Here is a 22,105-nt window from a genome sequence, read left to right as displayed (position 1 = left end):
GCTTGGCAAAAAGGAGTGGAGTGGGAGCCTCAAAGGTGCCAGGGGGCGGGGCCAGAGGAAGGCAACCCAGACTGTGCCCATCCCCTCCCTGCCCTCCTGTGCTGGCCAGGAAAGCTGGGTATGTAAGGTCTGGGTGGAAGGATGGTTGGACTGGAGCTGCGGGCTGGGGCCGGAGGAGAGCCAGGGCCATTCCTGGGGGGCCATCATGGGGTCTCAGGAGGGCTGGGGAGAGGATGGAGCTGGTTTGGGGGCTGGGAACAGGAGTTGAGTCCCGTACCCCTGTCGCACACTGCACATATCCCGCAATGCACAGGTGCACGCCCAGGCTCACCGCGGGCTGGGCTCTTCAGGGGAGTGCTGAGGACTGCCTGGGCACCCTCTTCAGGTGAGGGTCGGTGTACCCCCAAAAGGAAGCCCAGGCCTGCAAGTCCTATCCCATGCCCCCTGCCCTCCTTTGTTCCACCACGCCCAGCCTGTCTCTCACTCAGCTCCCACTGCAGCCTCTGGGAGCACCCAATGCTGCTCCTTCATCATGGCCTTTGCACCCAGCTCTCTGGGCAGGACTGCCACTCCCGGCGAGCCCCAGCTACCCTGTGATAGCCAGCCTTCTGCCTCACTACCTGTCCCTGCCCCAGGCTGGATACAGGATGAGGGTGCCCAGCACAAGCTAGCTGGGGGTGAGCCCATCATGGGCTCTGCTGAGAGAAGAGCGCAGGGCCCGCCGCCCAGCGTTCCTGTCTGAGTGGTAATTGAAGCCATTAGCGCGCCAGCCTCTCCCTCGCCGGGTAATGGCAGGAAAAGCTCTTCTCGCTCTGCACTCTTGAGGCGGCGGCGGCGGAATCACTCCCCCTCCAACCCGCCCGCTGCCACCACTGAGACAGGGAATCTGACATTTTCCCTCGGAGGGAGGGGAGGGGCGGGGTGGGAAACAGGTCTTGCTTCTTGGCCTTTCCCTCCAGGAGGTGGGAGGAGTGGGGGTCTTGGAGCTCAGTCTGGAGCTCATGGCTTCACCTGGGCCACTGGGTTCCAGACCAGGCAGGACAGTGGTCAGGAAAGCCCCGGAGGAGGCCAGACAGCAGAGGTGTGGGCAGGGCCCTGGTGACTTGGACAGGCTCTGGAAGGGCCGAGGAGGAGGAGGGAGAGGAAGTGGAGGAAAAAGGCTGAGGAGCCGGATGAGCTGTTTCTGACTTTGTCCTGAGAGACTAGCTCTGAGGGCTCCAAGTGCAGTCAGCAGCGTTTGCCTGTGGTCATGGATACAGCAGATGATGTGCACCCTGTGTGTGGTGTGGGTGCCCTGTACTCTGTGTGAAGTGTGGTGCGGTGTGTACAGCGGGTGTGTGCCTTACGGGCTGTGTATGCAGCAGGGGTGTGCAGCAGACTCTGTGTGTGCGTGCAGCAGGCAGTGTGGGGGGTGTACAGAGCAGGTGGTGTACGTCAGGCAGTGTGTGTATGTGTGCATTAGAGAGTGTGTATGTGGGTGTGGTGTGTACAGCAGGTGGTGGGCACCTTATGGGCTGTGTGTACAGCACGGTGGTGTGCGGCAAGCAGCCTGGGCTAGCGTGTGGGGTCAGTCTGGTGCTGTGGGAGGTCAGAGATACTGTGTCTGAGCTCTTTTTCTCTGGGACCCCACAGGATCCCTGCTCAGAGCTGTTGGTCAGCGGGACAACTGGACAGAGATGAACGTGGGACAGAGTAGTCTCTTATCAGTGCCTATGATGGCCCCTCAGCTGTTCCTCTGCAGCCAGGCCAGGAGGGTGGGTGCACCAGATAGGGATCCTGCCCAGACCTTGGGACCCTTCCCCTCCCTCCCCTCCCCCCACCAAGCCCAGGCTCTTTTCACCTGTTCCCACCCGGCCTCGATGTCTGCTGACGGACAAGAGGTGGCAGTGGCCGAAACCCAGGCAGTGGACAGGGGAGGAAGGGAGAATGGGTTACAAGCAGTTTAGAAAGAGTGGAGGCCTGCCTGGCTATCTGTGGGACTGGGGAGGCCGGAGACTTGGGGTTACTGGCTCTGGGGCAGGTAGATGGTGGTACTGTTTTCTAAGATTCAGGTATGGGAGGAGGACCAGGTTTGAAGGGGCAAGATGAAGAGCCCAGTTTGAAATCTGCTGTACCAGGTGTGTGCATGCATCCAGGGGAGGTGTCGGGGCCTTGTTCAGATCGCCTGGCACTCCAAGGGACCTGTGGAGGTGGAGTCTCAAAGGTCAAGAAATTGCACATCTGGGCCCAGGGCCAAGAGGGGAGGAAGAGGGCCTGAATGGAGCCCAGTCGCTGACTCGTGTTAGGCGGGGAGATTGCATAGGAACCTGGTCAGGAGGTGCCTGAGAGGGAGGAGGGAAGCCGGGAGTCGGGAGCGAGGCCGTGGCACTCCCGTGGAAGTCAAGAGAAGAGCCTGTGGGGGCTGGCCCTGTGGCTTAGCGGTTAAGTGCGCGTGCTCCGCTACTGGCGGCCCGGGTTCGGATCCCGGGCGTGCACCAACGCACCGCTTCTCCGGCCATGCTGAGGCCACGTCCCACATACAGCAACTAGAAGGATGTGCAACTATGACGTACAACTATCTACTGGGGCTTTGGGGGAAAAAAGGAGGAGGATTGGCAATAGATGTTAGCTCAGAGCCGGTCTTCCTCACAAAAAAAAAAAAAAGAAGAGCGTGTGAAGGAGGAGGGAGTGGCCGTCAGGGTGGGGTGCTGTCGAGGGGTCAGGCAGATGAGCGCTGGGAAGTGTCCTTTGGATTTAGCTCCTTGGAGTCATGGTCGACCTTGGTGAGCACTGGCAGGAAGCAGTGGGGGTGGCAGCTGGGCTAGAGGGGGGCCTGAGCAGTAAGTGTGAGGCTGTCAGCAGTCTGGAGTGACTGGGCCTGAACCTAGGGGTTACCCCCTAGGCATCAGAAGAATCTTCCTGGAGTAAGACTGAAGTGAGGGAACCCCAGGAGGAGAGTCCAGCATGGGCCAGGGTCTGGAAGCTGGAGTGTGCGTAGGGTGTGCGCCCCGGTGGCCCCCGGCCTCACCAACCCGGTTGAGTAGTGCGGTGTGAGGCGCCAGGGAAGCCCTGGGCGGTGGGGCGGTGGGGGGGGGCACCGAGAGAGGGGGAGGCCAGGGCCTGCTCTCCGCTCTCACTGCCGCCAAGCCCCAAACAGCTCAGATTCAAAAACAAAACAGGCTTTTAAGATGCCAAATTTGATGAAATCAGAGTGCTGGAAGAGGTGGGAGTTTTCTCTTAGAAAAAGCTGAAAATCGAGACTGAAAGCTGTGAAGGGAGATGGGCCCAAGGCTCCCCAGGCCCCCCTTACTGCCTGGAAGCCTGGGAGCGGGGCAGGGCTCTCTGGGAGAGTGTGGGAGCCTGCAGGTGTGGGGAGGCCTTCTGACTTGCCAAGGGGTGTCTGGCCCCTGGCTCCTGGCTCCTGAGGATGGAGCTGCCTCAGGTACAGGGCCTGCGGTGGCCTTGGTCTCCTTAGAGTGCTCGAGGGCTGGGGGAATGGCAGCCCCGCCACCCGCAAGGTTCCTTCATGTGTCTACACGTCTTTGTGTTTCCCTGTCTCTGTCCCTGCATGTGTCTCCAGGTGCACGTGTCTCATATGTGTATCTCTGACTGCATGTCTCCACACGTGTGTTCCCGCGTCTCTGCGTGCACCGCCTCTGGATCTGCCCGCATGAGTGTTTCCACAGGTGCTTGTCGCTGCAGGTGCCCGTCCACATGCACATGTAGGTTTCTATGTTTGCGCCTGTCTCTTCTCCATATCTGTCTCTGTGGGTCCCTGGCTGTGCATGTTTCTAGGAGTCTGTGTGTTCAGAGACAGGGTGGGGCCAGGCCCAACACTCACGCACAGGGGAGGGGTCAGGCTTACCGACGGGGCTGCCCCGGGGAGCCTGTGTGTGTGCGTGCTGGTGTGTGCCTGCACGTGCAGAGACGCTGTGAAGCCGGGTGAACACGGGTGAGAAGGTCGTGCTGACAGACGGTGCTGCCCACCCCGGACCCCGCAAGGCGTCTCCATCTGTTGGCTTCCCTGGTGCAGCCCCCTCCCTCTGGCCCAGACTCCGCCTCAGGCATCCCAGGCTGAGCTGGACAGAGAGACCTGTGTGTGCTTTGTAGGGGCTGTCAGCAGCCTCCCTCCCCCAGTCGTTGCAGCCAGCCTAAGCCGATCCCCTGTCCACCCCTACCCTAGCCTCATCTATCAGGACCCCAACATTTGCCTTAGCTCCAACCAGATTCACCTTCCTGCTGTCCCTCCACCCTCCCACAGCCTTTACCCAGGGAGTCCCTCCCCCTCCTAGAAAGCTCCCCTGCCTCCCATGCTCAAGTGTTTCCTACTCTTGCATCTCTCTTCTCCTCCAGGAAGCCACCAAGATAGCAGATGAGCTGTGGAGTTGAACCGATCCAGCTCTACTGCTGCTGTGGGACCTCAGCCAAACTCCTGCCCCTCTCTGAGCCTTAGGTTCCCAACCCAAACCCCCCTCTCCCCCCACACACACCCTGTCATTTTCCTCTGCCCAGTGGGGACAGCAGGGAATGGTTCGCGTCTCCCCACTGCAGTATCTCAAGACTGGTGCAGTTTGGTGCAGGAGCCATTCACACGCATGTGCGCACCCACCACAGGTACAGAGATCTGTGCAGGCGACCCTCGGGAATGTGTGTGACCCTACATGTCCATGCAGGCTCAGTCCACAAACAGCTGTACAAACTCGGGCTCCCTGGCACCTCTGAAGCCCCCAAAGCCCCCATGGGCTTTTCTTCCCTTCCTGGGGACGCTCTTATCAGAGGAGGGAGGAGCCTCCGCCCTATGGGGACAGACACTACGGATGCCTGGCGCTGAGGCTGCGAGGCAGGTGTGGGGGCACCTCCCCGCCCTGTGCTCAGCACGCTGGGGACCCCCCAGCTACGCGTCGGTTGAGCGGGAAGGAAGCCTAAGACGGAGGGTTCCTTGGAGCTGAGGGTCCTGGGACGGGGGCGGCGGCTCCACCCAGGCGGGGGTGGGGCGGCCGCGCTCGGACAGCGGATGCGCGCCGCATGGACACGGGGACGCGCAGCCCTTCCGCCGCGGCGCCGCCTCTCCGCCATTGCCATGGTTACCGGGTGGGCTGGGGGGGAGGGGCCCTTTCTCCCCTCGCGCCGCAGCCCCTCAGCCCGCAGGACAGGTGTTGAGGGGCCTCGGCCTGACCAGCCCATTTGGATGTTGCAACGTGGGTGCGTGCCCGCAGCTGGCCACGTGTGGTGGAGAGTCGGTTCATTTTGCAATAAATAAAAACGCTGCGGCTGTGTGCAGGGGTCTGCGGCGGAGGGCGTGGCGTGGGGGTGGGATGGTGGCCCTGCTCGCCCAAGGCCGCCCCTCACATCCGCCGGCCCCGCCCATGCTTCCATAGCGGAGCCCGGGCCCAACCCTGCCCGGCGTGGGGTCCCACCACCTGGTCTTATCCCAGCCCCCCTTGTGGTGTAGCTGTGTGACCTTGGGCAGATGTCGAGATCTCTCTAAGCCCCTATTTGCTCATACACCTCAGGGTTTTGGTAAAGATTAAATTATTTGGGGCCGGCCCCGTGGCTTAGCGGTTAAGTGCTCGCGCTCTGCTGCTGGCGGCCCGGGTTCGGATCCCTGGGCGCGCACTGACGCACCGCTTCTCCGGCCATGCTGAAGGCGCGTCCCACATACAGCAACTAGAAGGATGTGTAGCTATGACACACAGCTGTCTACTGGGGCTTTGGGGGGAAAAAAATAAATAAAATTATTAAAAAAAAGATTAAATCTTTTGGTGAAGCATTTTAGCTCAGTAGCTGGAACGTAGTAAATGCTCCATAAATGTAATCTTTTATCCCTCGTATCTGGACCTCTCTTTTCTGATTGTTGATGGTTTCGAGTGATCATGTGACGGCAGCCTGAGGAATTTGCCCTGGTCTTCAGGCTGAGTGGTTCAGGCTGTAGTGGACCTGGACCCAGCTCCTGCAGGTACTGGGGAGGGGGTGAAGGGGATAAACGTGCCGGTCTGGAATCAGTGTACACCGGCATGCCCAGTGCTCAGCTGGGCCAGACACATGGCGGCAGCAGTAAGTGGCTGCTGTCCTTGGCTCCATTTGAATGTGCTGGAGGCCCCCAAGTGAGCACAGAAGGCCGAGAGAGCAGCAGGTCACCCCTAAGGGCTGGAGTCCTACTGTGAGACACGCTTCTCCTCCCAAGGTGCAGGACTGCAGCCTTCGGAGTTCTGCCTGGAAGCCTCGTTGGCACAAGGGACTGGCTTTTGGGTCCCGCTGTTTTATGGACAGCTCTTCACACACGCCAGTTTTAGGCTCTGGCGGCGATGCCTGAGGGATGATCTGAGCCAAGGATGGAGCTATTGAGGGTACAATAATTGAGGGAGGAAAATTAATTGTCCTTAATTTGGCGTAAATCCCAAAGACCTTCCCCGTGTTAGGAATTCAGAGTAGATTCCCAGGACCCAGGGCTGCAGATGTCTGTGTGTCTTCCCTTCTGCTTGATCAGTGCCTTATGGGCAGAGATCAGGGCCTGCTGACTCCTGGGCCCTAACTCTGGCAGGCCCTGCCCCCTGCCCCCTCCATTGCCCAGGAGGGCTGAGCAGGTAGGGTTGAGGTCTGGGAAGAACTAGACTGGTGCCCTGGTGGGCTGAGACGGTCCTAGTGGTCCTGAGTGTCCCCCAGCTGTTGGGGAGGGCAGTGAGGGTGGACGGGGAGCCCTGCCTGGGCTCCTGTGAAAGCAAGTGGCAGCAGAGCCAAAGGAAGCTGTTTCCCTGCCTCGTGCATCCCCAGCCCTGCTTCATTTCCATCCTCCCTGTTCTCACCACCATTTAACATTTTCCTTTTAAGAATCAGAGCTGAAAGTCAGGATGCTGTGGGATCGTATTTGCAGCCAAGGAGATGCTGGGTTCACATCTGGAATTAGGGCTGCATGTGGGGACGCTGCTACCGGGAAAGGCTGACGAGGCGAGGCGGTGCCGGGAGTCCTACTGTCCCCCAGCCCAAGACCCCCTCTTCTGATGGGCCACAGTCCCTTTGGGCTGCTTCTGGCAGCTGGAGCCTTGGCAGAGCCCCCCCGGGATCTAGCAGCAGATAGAGGGATATCTTGTCCTTGCCTGTTGGGGCTCCCCCAGCTTCCTCTCCTGCTCCCTGCCGCCCAGTCAGTCCCCCTGGGTCTCTCAGAGTCTCCGGGGAAGGCAGCCCTGCCAGCTTTTACTTTCTTTTCTTCTGAGGATGCCACACGCCTTTCCCTGGCATAGGAGCCTGACCACAGCGAATGTCCGCACAAACTCATTTTCTGCTGGGTCTGTGGGAGGGTGGTCGAAGCAGTGCTCATCTCCAGGTCTCCCCCACCATGGAGCCCCGCGCCCCTGGCAGGAGACTGACAAGGGACAGTGTTCCCCTTCCCCCATGGGGTGTGCCTGGCATCCACACTGGTGGAGAGGCTCTGCCAAGTTCTCAAACACTGCAGTTTGCTCCTGAGAGGAAAGTCTCGCACTAGCTCAGGACAGGAAAGGGGGTCCCAGGACCTAGTCTTGGTACCCGTCTACCCCAGTAGCTTGGCCCTTGCTGGTTTATGATAATAACATCAGCTCGTATTCATTGGTGTGGGTTCTTTATTAGATGCTCCCCAGCACCTCACGTGCATTAGCGGAGATAGTCCTCACGTTGGCTGTACAAGGTGGGCACTTGAACCCTGTTTGCAGATAAACACGGAGACTCGGAGAGGGTTAGTAATGCACCCAGGTCACAGAGCTAGTTAGTGGAGGTGGGAGCCCCACAAGGTCTGCACACTGCCTGTGCTCCAGGGTGGGGAGTGGGCTGTCCCAGCTGTTCAGGGCTGACACAGGTGTCCGAGTGCAGTGGGGGTGGGGTGTGCTGTGATGGCTGTTCTTGTTCCCATGGAAGTGACTCCTCCGTGAGCTGGGAGAAGGCAGCCAGGGAGGAGTTTTGCCTCCCCTCATCAACTTTTGGTGTCCGCATAGAGCATTTTTGTCTCCTTAGCCTCCGCATGCTCAGACACAGTCCCCAGACCTGACCGTGGCCTCCAGGGTCAGGGCTGCAGTAGAGTATGGGTCAGGGTCAGGGCTGGAGATGAAGGTGTGTCATTGGTAGGGCAGGAGGTGCCCAGAGTCCCGGCTGGAACCCAGGCTGTGACGTGGGCGCTGCCATGTGGTGGAGCTGAAGGCTGGATGCAGGCAGTGGAGGGGACACTGCACGTGCAGACAAGGGAGTGGAGGCTGGACGGCATGGGGAGCCTTCGAGCTGAGCGGTGGCTGTTGATACCGCCACATGAGCTGTTGCCCCCATGGCCCGGCATCCGTGTGGCACTTTGTGCTGTGAACAGCAGGGCATCGATTCTCATTTTCCCGGCCAGATAAGTGCTGTCGTCTTCAGTTTGAGGCATTGCTTCTCAGACCTTGACGCTCCTTGATGGAGCAGGGTGGGCCCCACTGCAGCCCCCCGGTCTTGTGAAGGGCAGGCCTGGGCAGTGGGCCTCAGGACTCTGGCTCCTCACATCAGGGCAGGCTTCATGCTTAGAAGTCAGGGATCGAGGAGAGAAGTCTTGAGGCTCCCAGCCATCCTTTGAGTCAGGGGAAGCTGCCTGCAGCAGGGGCTCCTAGCGGGCAGGCAGTGCTGGCCCTAATGTGCACATTTGCTCTTTGTCTGCAGAGGAACAGCTGCCCCCTGGGTTCCCCTCCATCGACATGGGGCCACAGCTGAAGGTGGTGGAGAAGGCACGCACGGCCACCATGTTGTGTGCAGCAGGTGGGAATCCAGACCCGGAGATCTCTTGGTTCAAGGACTTCCTCCCTGTGGACCCCGCCACAAGCAACGGACGCATTAAGCAGCTGCGTTCAGGTGAGCAGAGGGCAAAGGTCAGGGGGCCACGCAGACTTCAGGAAGGGTGTCCGGGCAGCCACCAGCACAGCCTTCCCACTTGGGCCTGAGTGCCTAGGAGCCACAGAGGCCTCAGCCTGGGGCTGACCCTCCAGGGCTGAGCAGAGGGCACCCAGTGGGTGGGCTGGATCTTGCTATAGGCCCACCTGGCCCGAGACGTAGAGAGCTTGGCAGTGAGCGCTAGTCATTGGGGATTCTTTTACCTTCCCGGATTGTTGGAATCCAGACTTTGGGCCAGCCCTGTTCCTTGCAGCATCAGTGTCATGCCCAGCCTGGTGTTGGGCTCTGTGGAGTTACTCTGTGGTGTTCATCCCTGTAGCCTGGGCTGAGAGGGGGCCTGGATGATGCTTCTCTTTGCTTCTCCGGACGGCAGGGAAAGAGGCTCAAGATGCCTGATTCATCAGGCTTCAAAAGGCTGGACCTCAGAGGCTTGGAGCTAGGGGGACTTGTTATTGTCCCTTGGCCACCAGGGCCACCTGTCTCCTCTGGATGTCTCAGTTGAGCCAGCTTGGAGCCCTGGGAGCAAGGATGCCGTCGTGACCAGGCGGGAGGTGTCACCCTCTTGATCGATCTGCCTGTGAGGCCCCCGCCAGGATAATTGATTCAGTTTTGGCGGGACCAGAGCAGGTGGGAAAGGAGGCTCAGAATCATCTTAGCCGCCTTCTGCATCTGCCGCCAGCATGGGCAGGACCTATAGACCTTGGTGCAGAAGCCCTTCTGCTAGCTGTGGGATGGTGGACTTGGGCAGAATGGCCAGTGCTGTCCAGGGCCCCTGCTGCCCATCTGCCGTGATGTCAGCACCAAAAAGGAGGACATGACTCTGCCCCTTTCAGGGCACTGCAGGCTTCAGAGGCACCTCTGCCACTCCCTGGGGTACCAGCCCCTCCCCACCAACTCCCGCCTGGTGGATGCCGCATGGTGCTCAGGGGAGGAGGGAGAGATGAGCCGCCCAGCAGGGGCAGGATTCTGGCCCCAACCACAGCCGCCTGAGACAGCCTACAAAGTGTTAGCTCATTTAATTTAATTAAAACTCAACAAGATGGAGGCAGCTGTAGCGCAGTTAATTAAAACAGCCATAATCAAGGCAGGAAACTGTCCGGGAGCGTTTGTGGCGCTGCCCGGCGCTGCCCAGTGGCCGGCACAGTTCGGCTCCTCTGCGTTTCCCACAGTCCCCCAGGCAGGCTCCTCGAGCCGCCAGATGGTCACCCCCTGAACGGCACTGACTGTCCGTGGAGCAGTTCTGGGAAGCACACTGTCTTGTGCATTCATGCATCAAGTATTGATGTAGTGCTTGCTGTGTGCCAGACCCTGTGCTGCCCGTCCACTGCCCCGTGGGTCAGCTCCCACCCAGTGCTCCACTGGTACTGCTCGGGCCTTGCCCCCTCGTCCTCTCAGCAGCAGCTGACACCCTCCCACCTTTTCCACCGCTCCCTCCCACGTCTCCCTGGCTTCCCTCTTACGTCTGTCTGCCCTCAGCCTCTTCTTCCTCAGCTCATCCCTCCAGCTGGGGAGCCTGTGAGCCCTGCCCTTGTCTCGTGCCCTTGTCCCATGGACGGAGCCTTTCTCCAGGCCAGCTCACCCACTCTGACAACTTGAGGTACCCTCTCCACACCTGCAACTCCCAGTCCTGTCTCTCCAAACCAAACATCTCACCTGAGCTCTAGACTAAGAAATGTTTCTGCCTTCTGGGTGTCACTCTGACCGTGATGAGTGGTGATCTCCTTCCCAAACAGCTGTGCCCTTCTGCTGACCCTCTCTCTGTGAGCGGCAGCGCCCCCAACCTGAAAACTGGGACACACCCCAATCCTACTCCAATAAGGAAGCACCAGGACCTCTTGATTTGTCACCACATGGCTCTCAGGTTGGTCCCCTTCTCTCCTTGCACTGCCTCGGCTGTATCCCAGTCACCAAAGTCTGCTCTTCCTGCTCCCGGGTTCTCCCTTGAATCCATGCGCCAGCAGCTGTTGTGTCCCTCTGTGCTCTGACAACCTCACTGCCTGCACAGTCAGGCGTGTGCTCCTGAACGCGGCTCACAGAACCCTCTCAATCTTCCCCTGCTCGTGCCTCCAGCTTTATCTCGTCGGGTCCCGGCCGCACCACTTACTGGCTCAGCGGGCTTGGTTAAGTTATTTAACTTCTTTGAGCTGCAGTTTTCTTCTCTTTAAAGAGGAGCGACAATAAGAAGCAAGTGAGACGATGGCAGGCAGAGCTTTAGTTTACGGCCTGGCTGTGGCGAGGGCTCTGTGAACAGGGCTCTTGTTCCCTCTGGTTGCTCCCCACTTGCCTGGAGCCCCTGTGACCCCTCGTGGCCCTCTGCTCATATCCACATACACTGGAATGTGGAACCTCCCCTTTCTCTGTCTCAGCAAGGCCTCCTCCTACAGGACTCCTCCCACTTCACCTTGTCACCGTCTGGCTCCAGCTCTGCTCACTTGGGTTGGACAGTCCTTGCAGGGAGGGCCTCGGTCTGACTCTCCTGTGCTGCCCCCCCCACCCCCCCCCACCGTGCCCAGCCCAAGCCCAGCTACAGGACAGGTGTCTCTGTGCCTTTGTTGATGAATGATTTCCAGAATGTGACCTTTGGGCCCTGTCCCTGCAGGCTGATGTCCACTCGTCCTGCTTCCCAGGTCCAAGGAAGACCTCCCTGTTTGACCTTTCCTGCCCCCTGGAAGCTGTGACCTGAGGGTGGTGGGCACAGGGTCCAGCACCTGGGATGGAGCCAGATGGCACCTGAAGGGCCTTAATCGTCCCACCTCTGCAGTAACAGACAGAACTCCCTCCCTGTCACTGCCTGACCCTGGCCTCTGACCCTTGACCCCAGTGGCTGCTGCCCCTATGCTATTACTACTTAGAAGGTTGCTGGGGCTGCTCCATGCACGCTTGACAGGGACACCCCTGATGGAGTGGAATCAGGCCCCGAGCACTTGGCCGTTTATGAGGACTTCCCGGTTTCCACATTACCACCAGTTTACAAAGTGCTCTCCTGCCTCTGGTTGCACTTGATTCTCCTGCAACCCTGAGAAGTTGGACAGGCTGTGATGATCATGCCCACTTACAGCTGAGCTAAGGGGGTTACCTGGGGGTCACACGTGGAGATCCAGGGCTGGGGAGCTCCCCTCTGAGGTCACCCCGGGGCCTTCTAGTATCACATGTGCTCAGCCTGGGGCCAGGGGAACAGCTGGACCCCGCGAGGGTTCCAGGGCTCCACAGTCGCGTCCTCTCCAGACCTCAGGACCTCCCTGACTGGTATCCAGAACTCCTCAGGCACCTGTGGCCCGAGCCACAGCGCGTGTCACCAGGGCCTGGCCCTGGGGCAGGAGCTGAGTGGGAGGGCAGCTGGGGCGTGTGCTGCCGAGGCATGAGCTCTGCTCCGCAGGCACTTTCCTCGCTCAAGTGACATGACCTGCTGCCACGGCAGGAGCCTCTTGGAGAGTTTGAGCTTGAGACCCAGAGTGGGCCCTAGAGGAATAGGGACAAGCTTGGAGAGAGTGGAAGTCGAGTCAGGAGCAGGCCCCACCCCTGGAGCAGCGGGCTGACCTGCAAGGGGGCGCTCAGAGCCACTGCTGGGCCTGGGAGGCGCTGTTGTTCACGTGCTCTGCCAAGCCTGGACAGGGCGCATGGGACACCGCCCGCGCTCAGCTCAGCTCTGTGGCCCGAGTTTGCGAGCTGCCGTCCCTGTCACCATTGAGGACAACCTAACACACCATGTCCACGTGCTCACCCAGAGCGTGGTCTCCTTCTACACCCCCGACACCTGAGCCAAATGAGCCAAGACCGCGGGGCCTCGAGCAGAGGTGCTGGAGGAGGCCTGCTGGCCCTAGCCGATGGGACCCGGAGGGAAGTGCGGAGCAGTCTCCAAGGTGGGCCTGAGGCCTGCAGCCCCCCAGTCTGCTGGCTGGCCCCAGCTCCAACTAGAAGAGCCTGTCGTCCCCACTGTGCGCCCTGCATCAGCCAGGCCTGCCAGGAGGGCATGCTGTCGGTGCATGGTCACAGTTTCCCTTTGGCCTGAGCAGATAGGCACCTCTCAGGGGCAGTGCTGCCTCCCGGGTCCCCTCCAGCCTCCCACGCCCGCCTGTGGAGTGGGAAGGCAGATTCTTCCATCAGTCTGTTGGGGAGGTGGCTGTTCCGAGAGATCAGGGACTTATCACCCAGCAGATTAGGTTTTGGAAGAGCTGAAGCCAGAAGCTAGGAGTCTCAGACCTGGACCATTGACATTGCCATCCCCTCCCAGGTCAGGCCTGGGTTGTAGGAGTAAATCAGCGCTTGTCACCTTTTTGGTCTCAGGACCTCTGATTGTAAATATCAGAGGACCTCAAAGAGCTTCTGTTCATGTGGGGTTTATCTATCAGTATTTACTGAATTAGATATGAAGTCTGAGAAGATTTTAAGTATTTATTAATCCACTTTAAAATAATTTAAAAACCTATTACACGTTAACATAAATGACATTTTTTTAATGAAAAATAATTATATTTTCTAAAACAAAAACATTCAATGAGAAGAGTGACATTGTTTTACGCTTTTACACGTCTCTTTAATTTTGAGTTTAATAGGAGACAGCTAGAATTTCATATCGGCTTCTGTTCCACGATATAGAGCCTCTGGAAAACTCCACTGTGTATTCATGAGAGAAAGAGTGAAAAGGGCAAATAACTTCTTACTCTTATGAAAATAGTTTTGACCTTGTGGACCCCCTGAAAGGGTCTCAGTGACGCTACAGGTCCCTGGACCGTGCTTGGAGGGTCACTGTGAGGACGGTTCTTCCCAGGCGTCTCTGCGCACCCCTCCTACACACAGCCCAGGGCCAGCATCTGCCTTTGCCTCCTGTGCAGCCTCTGTGTCTGCAGGAGGCAGCCTAGTCCAGAGGGAAGGCTGTGAGCCAGACCTGGGTAGTTCCTGCTACCGCACTTACAAGCTATGACCTTGGACTTTGGGCAAGTCACTTAATGTTCCTCAGCCTCTGTTTCCTTGTTCTTACGTGGAGATGGATAATTCCTTCTAGGCAGCTGTCGTCAGGTTCAATGTGATAGTGATCAGGGTTTGTGTCTTGGCACACTTCCCTCCTCCAGCAGTGGGCAGGCAGTGCTGGGCCTGGGCGTGCCTACAGGCTCCTCCCTCCTCTGCAGGAGGCAGTGGTGGAAGATGGGGCCTGAGCACGGCCTCAGAGGAGGCACCTGACGGGAAGGGAGCCTGTTCAGGCCTCATAATAGCCCTGCACCAGGCATTTGGAGGATGAGCATCTGGCCCTCTCTGCTGCTCATCCTCAGGGTCACAGAGCACTGAACAGGCAAGGGGTGGGCACTGGCCTCTGGCTTTTGCCAGTCAGGTTGGGGGGAAGCTCAGTAGTCACCCAGGTTTTAGCAGGGTTGAGCGGGCTTTACAGGGAGTCTGTCACTGGGTTATGAGTTCACCCCGTTCCCACAGTGGGGCTGGACTGGTGTGTTTGTTCGAGGGAGACCTGGTCTGGTGGCAGCCCATGGCAAGCCCTCTCTTTAGCCCTTTCTTCTGTCTGCTTACCCACCCTGGTTTGTTTTGGTAAGTGTTTTGTTTTGAAATGCTACCCCGCTGTGGAATTTGGGTGGCCCTGTGGGATGGGGTTGCCCCCTCTCTTGTTCACCTCTCCGCTGCATTGGCCCCAGGCAGCTGGGTCTGTAGGAACCCTGACTCCACCTTGCTGATTCCCGGCACCCCCAGCCGTGCTGACCCCACCCCACTCTCCTCCTCAGAGCAGTGCCAGTGACCTGGGGGACACAGCTTCACCCACACTCAGCCTGGCACTTGCGCACACATCACCTACGTAGGCCTAACTCTGTGTATTTAAGGCCCTTTCTCGTGTTTTATCTTATCTGATTTGGCTTTTTGTGGCTTTCCTTCCTTTTGTACTAATGCTTCTCTCTGATCTTATTTGCATTCACATTACCTCGCCAGGTGGTTCACCAATCAGAGGTAAGAATGCTGTCCGTGCATCTCGCCACGCCACACCACTTGCTGCCACCACCACTTCATCCCGTCCAGTCCGTCACCTCCCCCATCCCCATCTTGACCTCTCCAGCTCCTCATCTCCAGCTCCGGTCCCCTCGACTCCACTGGCCACTACACACATCCAGTCTTGGTCATTCCCTCCTGTGGACTCATCCATTGCAAGTCTGGATTGTGGAGATACTCGCCAGCCCTACTGCCCACGCCTTTTAGGCCAGCCCCACAGAAGGGACCTTGTCAGCTCCCACAGTGAAGCCACACCCTAGTTCCCAAGGTTGGCCACAGATGGAGTCTTCCCATGAGGTGGGGGAGCATGACCAAGCCCTGCCTTTCCTCTGGAGCCCCTCCTTTGTCTTGGGGCCCTCAAGTATTATTGGTCTTCCCTTTAACATCCTGACACAATGGTAGAATGAGAATCACCCCGTAAATTCCTCGGCCCAGCAGATACTCAGAGGGACATGCAGTTAAGACTTTAGCGTAGATGGTGGGATGACAACAGAGACGAGCAAGATCCTGCGTAACTTGGTCACCTGACCTGTCAGCCCCCGGCGGAGTTCACGCAGCACGGCCTGCGGCCTTGGGGCTCAGAGCCCAGACTCTGGACTCAGACACCCGGGTTCAGGTGTGACCACCTGCATCACCTTCAGGAAATCCATCATCTCTCAGAAGTCTGTTTCCTCTTTAAATTGGGGCCAGGGCACCACCTCATGGGGCCATGAGAACTAGAGGAGAGGATGAGGATGTGGGCAGTGTCTGGCACAGAGCAGATACCCTGTAAAATGGTTGCTTCTGTAGTTTTTATTTGCATCTTTTTTGTGTGTACATTTTAGTTACATTTTTCTCTCCACCTCTCTCAGCGTTCTTGGGCATGTCTAGACCCTCAGAGGCCAGGGCCAGGGTGGTCTCAGGACAGAAGTTGGGGCTGGGAGGAGCAGCTGCCTCCCTGTGGGGCGTCCTGTCCATCACCCCTTGAGGGCAGGACTCGCTGTCCGGATTCCCCTGCCCCTCCTCCCAGCCCACAGTGGTTCTTGATGCCCTGGCTGCTGGGTCTTGGTGTTGCTTCTCCATTTGGGGGTTTCTGTGTGCACATAGGCTCAGGGTCTGTGCTGGGTCCCCTGGCTAGTCCTAGCTCTCAGCACAGGGGAGCCTCGTCCCCCAGCAGGGGTCTCACCCAAGCCCTACTTCCTGTTCCCCCTGTGGCACTAGCCATCAGGTCTCCCCTTACCCCCCAGCTGAGCTGACCTTAGAGCAGCCCCCGCCCAGCCAGGGGCCTGATGCCCCAGCTTGAATGCACATTTTCTGTAACAACGTTCATCCATCCCATAAGCATGACCCGTTGGGTGCCCTTCGGGGCTGTTCTCTCAGGATTTGGGTATTTGGCATGTGCCCAGGCCCTCACGCTCCCTGGTGCCCGGTGGGGAGGGCCGAGGCCAGGGCCACAGAGCAGGCCAGCCCTTTGTCCTTCTGCACTGGGGCCAAGCCTGGGCAGCCCTTGCCCCCACCTCCAGCTCCCAGCCCCCTGGGTCTTCACAGCTGCCCTGGGTTTGGGTGGTGGAAGAGGGATGTCAGGCTGTGAGGGGGCTGCAGCTCAGACTGGTAGTGGTCCTCCCCCGGGGCCTGGGCCATGAGAAAGCAGCTTGGAACTCTTCCTGTGGTTCCTGTCCCATCTAGTCCAGTGGGGTCTAGCAGGTTCTGTCTGTGTCCTGTGTGGGGGTGACCGTCAGCCAGCCTGTACCTTGGGGGCGGTGGGGGCTGTTAGGGTCACTCCCGCTGTTCTGTGCAGACAGTGGTTTTCTGTTAGGTTGTGTCCTGTGGGGCTATTAACTGTCCGTTGGACCGTCCTGTGTGGGTATGATCGTCTGTCAGCTTGTTCCAGGGAGGGCCTGTTGCCTGTGCCTCGGGGTATTCTTGTCACAGACAGCTTGCCCAGTGTATTCTCACCAGCAGTGTTTTCAAGTGTTTATTGCCAGGGCTGGGGGGTGGCCAAGTAGAGTGGTTTCACCCCCACCCCCACCCCAGCCCCATCTTGGGCTCCCCCACCCGGACATGCCAGGACTGTCCCCCAGCCCAAGTTTCCTCCACCTTCTATGAGGGTCCTTTTCAGCTGCCCACCCAATCCTGGCTCCTGTCTGTCTGTGGCCAGAGCAGCTCCTCAGTGCGCTGGCCCGAGTGGGAGCTGCAGCCTCCATTAGCCTCCTGAATTATGCAGGAGCCGCGGTGGGTCGAAGCACTTTAGCAGGACCAGGCTGAGGAGAGGAGCTAGAATGGGTGGGGCTGGCGGGGTGGGGGTGGGGGAAGGGATGATGGCTGCTGTGAGCGGAGGCTGCTGGGCACCAGGGCCCCAGGGCAAGCCCCTTCCCTCCCCTGGGGTTCTGGTGGGCAGCAGATTCTCAGGCTCTTGTCGGATGAGGGCATGGTATGCTTGCGAATCCCAGGCCAGCAGTTCTGCAGGCTGCTCCCGCCCACGCCTGGCTCTGCTCTGCCCTGCAGGGCCAGTAGGGCCGGGAGCACTCATGGGAATGCTCATTGGCAGACAGGCTCCAGTACTCGCCAGAGCAAGATGGACACTCAGTGGAGTCTGAGGGTGGTGTAGAGCCCCTGGCCAAGCCGACAAGCCCAGCAGGACTGCAGGTTGGGGTGGGCTTGTGCTCCAGAGTTTGACCCTTGGTTCCAGCCAGGAGGCCACTGGGCTTTTCAGGGAGAGCTTCCTGGAAGCAGCACTGCTGCTGGGGTGTGGCCCCAGTGTCTGCACCATCTGATCAACACAAGCCACAAATGCTGTCGAGATCCCTCCCCGTGTTCCAGGCCTGACCTCTGTCTTTGTGTCCCCTCAGGTGCCTTGCAGATTGAGAGCAGCGAGGAGTCGGACCAAGGGAAGTATGAGTGTGTGGCGACCAACTCTGCAGGCACACGCTACTCAGCTCCCGCCAACCTGTATGTGCGAGGTAAGGACTCGGGCAGTGCCCAGCCCTGTCTCCACGGAGCTGAGCTGCCCCTGCTGGGCATGCTGCCTGGAGCCCTTGGTGTGGACACATGAGGGGCTGCTATGGGCCCAGTCTCTCTTCCTTCTTGCTCTTTCTGCAGCAGCCATAGTGGCCGCAACAGCTCCCACTGGGCAGGTTCCTAACATCCGCCACTACTTTGCTTTTCTCCTCGCAGGCCCTTTGGGAAGCAGCCACCCTTGGGAGCATTTGTATCTCTTATAGGTCCTGCCACGTGGGCCCAGAGCCGCATAGGAGTCTAGAGCAGACTTCTCATTGTATATCTATGTGTGTTTGTGCACGAGCAGGCACATGCTTTTGTGTAGATGTGTGCATACCTGCCTGGCCTTCCTTGAGTCTATCCTGCCTACTCCAGCAAGCTGGGCTCCAGGTCAGGCGAGCCTCCCTCTGGCCAGGTCTACTTGGGGCCTTCCTGGAGGAGGAGCCAGTCAGTACCCTTGTAGAGAGGGTCTGTGCTCTGTCACCAGCCAGGACTCTTGTGTAGAGGGTCAGGCTGAGGCCGCTGTGAGCAGGCACTGGTGAGCAGCTACTGTGTTTCAGGTGTTTCTTGCTGGGACGAAGTGGATCGTGCACTTTCACAAGTCCAGGTACCCAGCAGAGAGGGCCCAGGGACTGTTTTGGAGTGTCCAGTTTCTGCTATGCCCACAGCCCAGGGGTGACCGAAGCTGGCACCCTGTCTCTTCCTGAGAATATGCTGGGTCTGGTGTGCATGGTGCCCAGGAGTGGCCTTGGAGCCCTTGCTAGCCCCTACCGTCCCCTCACTTAGCCCTCTTGTACAGATGGGCGTCATTAAAAGTGAAACCGTCTCCACTTGGGGGATTTGTAAAGGAAAGTGGATGTGGCTTCCTTACAGCAATGATTTCATCACGCTGAATGCTTTGTGCAGCTTCGCGAGGGGTGTCGTCCACCTGTCTGCCCAAGGCCAAACACGAGGTGGGGCTATGTCGGGCCTGTCGCACTCTTTGGGTCCACTTGATCAGAGAGGGTTAGGCAGAGAGAATTAGGCCATCAACCATGTACTTATTGAGGGGCTGCTCTGTGTCAGGGCACAGGTTCCCGAGAGGCCACGGGCTGCCAGCCCGTTTTGTGATAGGCAAATTGTGTTTCAGAGACAGTGGACAGTGCTTCTTTGGAGTTGGGGGCATGGGATGGGAGGTCCCCACTGGCCCCCTTGTCAGGTGTCCTGCTCGTCGAGGCTCACCTGAGTGGACCCGGGGCCTGTCTTAAAGAACAGCACCTTGGGGCCGGCCCCGTGGCTTAGCGGTTAAGTGCGCGAGCTCCGCTACTGGCAGCCCGGGTTCAGAACCCCGGGCGTGCACTGACGCACCGCTTCTCCAGCCATGCTGAGGCATGTCCCACGTACAGCAACTAGAAGGATGTGCAGCTATGACATACAACTATCTACTGGGGCTTTGGGGAGAAAAAGGTGGAGGATTGGCAATAGATGTTAGCTCAGGGCCGGTCTTCCTCAGCAAAAAGAGAAGGATTGGCATGGATGTTAGCTCAGGGCTGATCTTCCTCACCAAAAAAAAAAACAAAAGAACAGCATCTGGACAGGGAGGCCCAGGAGCCCGAGAGCCACCCAAATGGCCAAGATGAGTGGAGCTGTCAACTGCACAGCCTTCCCCTCACACTGCTGCAGGCAGAGCTTCTGACAGGCGCACAGGGGCCTGACGGGTCCTCTCTGAGAGAAGAGCGGCTGGAATGACCCTTCTCAAGGACCTGCCTCTGGACCGTTCCAAATGCTGTGCAGTGTTGACCAACACTTCTTCCAGAAGACCATAGGGTCGAGAGAGCGGAGGTCCTGGGCCTCAGCAGAAAAGCCCTTGGCTGTGTGTTTCTGCACCCAGGAGAGGAGAGGCCCCGCGAAGCCACTGTGAACTCCATGCAAGCAGCACAGGCATGGTCATGTGGGCACATTTCCTGGGGCAGAGCTGCAGGAGGCGCACTGAAGCAGGAGAAAGCCCAGACCCAAGGGGGATGGACCCTGCATTGTCATCTTGGCTGGGCAGTGTTCTCTGAAGTCACCATGCTGGCCTCAGACCTGAGGCAGGGCAGTGGGTCTTTGGAGCTGAGCTGAGCTCAGCTGCTGTAGCAGGCAGCTCGGGCACTGACTAGGAAGCTCTTACCTCCAGCCCCTTGGAGCCTCCCTGTCTGGGGGGCCCCCTCTGTCCACACATGACCCTGACTGGCTCCTGCCATGGCCCATCCCCCACTCCTACTAGGTCTTCCTGAATCGCCTTCCTGGCTCATTCCCACAGACCTTTTGGGCAGGGAATGTGGAGTTTTCTTTAGTTCTAGCCCCACTTGCCAGGGACCCTAAAACAGGCTGTTCCAACCAGGCTTCAGTGGTCTCTCCCTCTCTCTGTCACACACACATGTTCCTGTGGACCCTGGTGTCTAAGGGCCAATCCTGAGTCTCTGTCCCCCGGCCCGACCTGAACCTGCACCTGCCCTGCTTTGCCGAGAGCGACTTGCCCTAAAGCCACAGGGCAGGCCCTACTGTCTGGATTTGCAGACACCTGGAAAGCCCTGCTCCTAGGACCCTTGCCTCTGATGTCCCCACCCGTCTTCATCTCAGTCCTGGCAAAGCCCTTGCTTTCTGCCCCCAGCAGTGCTGAGGGTCCATCAGCCCAGCTCCTCTGGGACAGCCTCTGCTGTGCTGGCCACCAGCTCTGTGTCTAGAACCCTGCTTGTAGGTGGGCTGCCCAGGGAGAAACCCCCAGTGCTGGCTTGCCTGCTGGCCTGTGTTCACCTGTCTTCCAGCAGAGCAAGGCTTCCTTCCGGAGCAGGTGCCTGTGACCCTCCAGGCCGGTGGAAGGCCCCCACTGGGCTCCAGCTCAGGACCTAAGCCTCAGCCTCCTGGTCGTGTGGACCCTAGCCCAGGGTTTCTCAACCTATAGACATTTGGGGTCAAATAACTCTTAGTTGTGTGGGGCTGTCCTGTGCATTGCAGGATGTTTAGCAGCACCCCTGGCCCACTAGATGCCAGTAGCACCCCCTCGTCACGACAACCCAAAATGTCTCCAGACGTTGCCCAGCCCAGTGTCACCTGGGGGAATGCCCCCAGTTGAGAACCGTTGCTCTGGATGGATGGCCTCCCACTGGCATCCATCTCCATCCATCTCGGACTCTCTTCTCCTACCGTGTCCGCTGAGCCCAAGGCCATGTCTCCTTTGTGGATTTGGCTTCAGTGTCGACCTCACATCGTCCTCTTTCCCCAGACTCTCAGGGCTCCCACTGTCTCTCTGAGGCCCTGCAGTTGCTACATTTAATGGGTAGTGTGTATAAAGCTCCTGGCAGGGCCCCAGGCACGCAGGAAGTGCTTGGGCGTCAGTAGCCACTGCCACTGTCAGGAGTGCTGTTGGGGAATGCATCATCCAGTTACGTCTGACGTTGCTCACACTTGCCCGCAGCTCCACCCACAGTCCAGCAGGCCCAGGCATGCTGGGTGGACCAGCCTCTCTCCGTCACCCTCAGACTCCCTCCCTGAGTGACTCACTCTCTCCTTCTGTCCACAGTGTCTCTCTCCTCCAGCTCTCAGGATGCACAGCTGCCAGGGCCAGGGTGGGGCCACGCCCTCCATGGAGCCCAGCCTACCTGCCGCCAACCTTCCCCCTTCTCTACAGGGAGCTGGCCGCTGGGCCACAGCTTCTAAATGGGGCAGTGTCTCCACGGCCTTTCTCCCCGCAGGTGCCCCTACCAGCTCCTCACCCTGCAGCGCTATGCACTGTGGGGCTTCCTCAAGGTGGTGGGATTCTAGCAGCTTGTGTGCCTGGTGGGTTTGTGGGCTGGGTGGGCCCTGACCCCAGAGCCTAACTCACTGGGTCTGTCCGAGCTGTGGGGTGAGCGTGAGGCATGGGGGCCTGCCTGTGCCCCACTTCCACCCCTTCCTGTCCCGCCCTTGGCATCCCGGCACCTGCCGACGGGATCCAGCCCTGTCCACCGTGTCCTCCATGAGTCCTGAGTCTTCTGTAGCGGCGTGGTCCGCGCGCACCTGCGTGCACGTGCGTGTGCGTGGGGCACAGGAGTCTTGTCTCGTTTCCATGCTGTGTGGGCAGGTGAAGGTTGGCCTGTTTTTACTCTCTCTGTGTTTCTCCTTGTCTTTTTTTTATTCCCTCCTCATCCTCATCGCACTCTGCCATCAACCCAAACTCTCATCTCTCAGATCAGCGAGAAGGTTGGTCCTTTTCACTTCTTACCCATCTACAGTTCGCCCACCGATGCGATGCTCCTGTCAGTAGGGACCAGCGGGCTCGGTCAGC

At 58.9% G+C, this 22,105-nt stretch overlaps 1 protein-coding gene across 2 annotated transcripts in view; it reads left to right on the top strand.

The window, feature by feature from the left end:
* Positions 1-22,105, top strand: part of PTPRF (protein tyrosine phosphatase receptor type F) — an 84,978-nt gene that overhangs the window by 24,785 nt on the left and 38,088 nt on the right. For both annotated transcript variants that reach the window (XM_087446106.1, XM_087446105.1), the window contains exons 6-7: positions 8,632-8,820; positions 17,673-17,783. In XM_087446106.1, coding sequence (XP_087302232.1) covers positions 8,632-8,820; positions 17,673-17,783 — 300 coding nt within the window. The remainder of the gene's footprint in view (positions 1-8,631; positions 8,821-17,672; positions 17,784-22,105) is intronic.

The sequence above is a fragment of the Ceratotherium simum genome, chromosome 22 (assembly GCF_057802395.1).
Source record: "Ceratotherium simum simum isolate JZ-2026a chromosome 22, ASM5780239v1, whole genome shotgun sequence".
NCBI classification, from domain to species: domain Eukaryota; kingdom Metazoa; phylum Chordata; class Mammalia; order Perissodactyla; family Rhinocerotidae; genus Ceratotherium; species Ceratotherium simum.
Note: the sequence above shows the minus strand (reverse complement) of the source record. Positions and strands in the feature narration are given on the sequence as shown.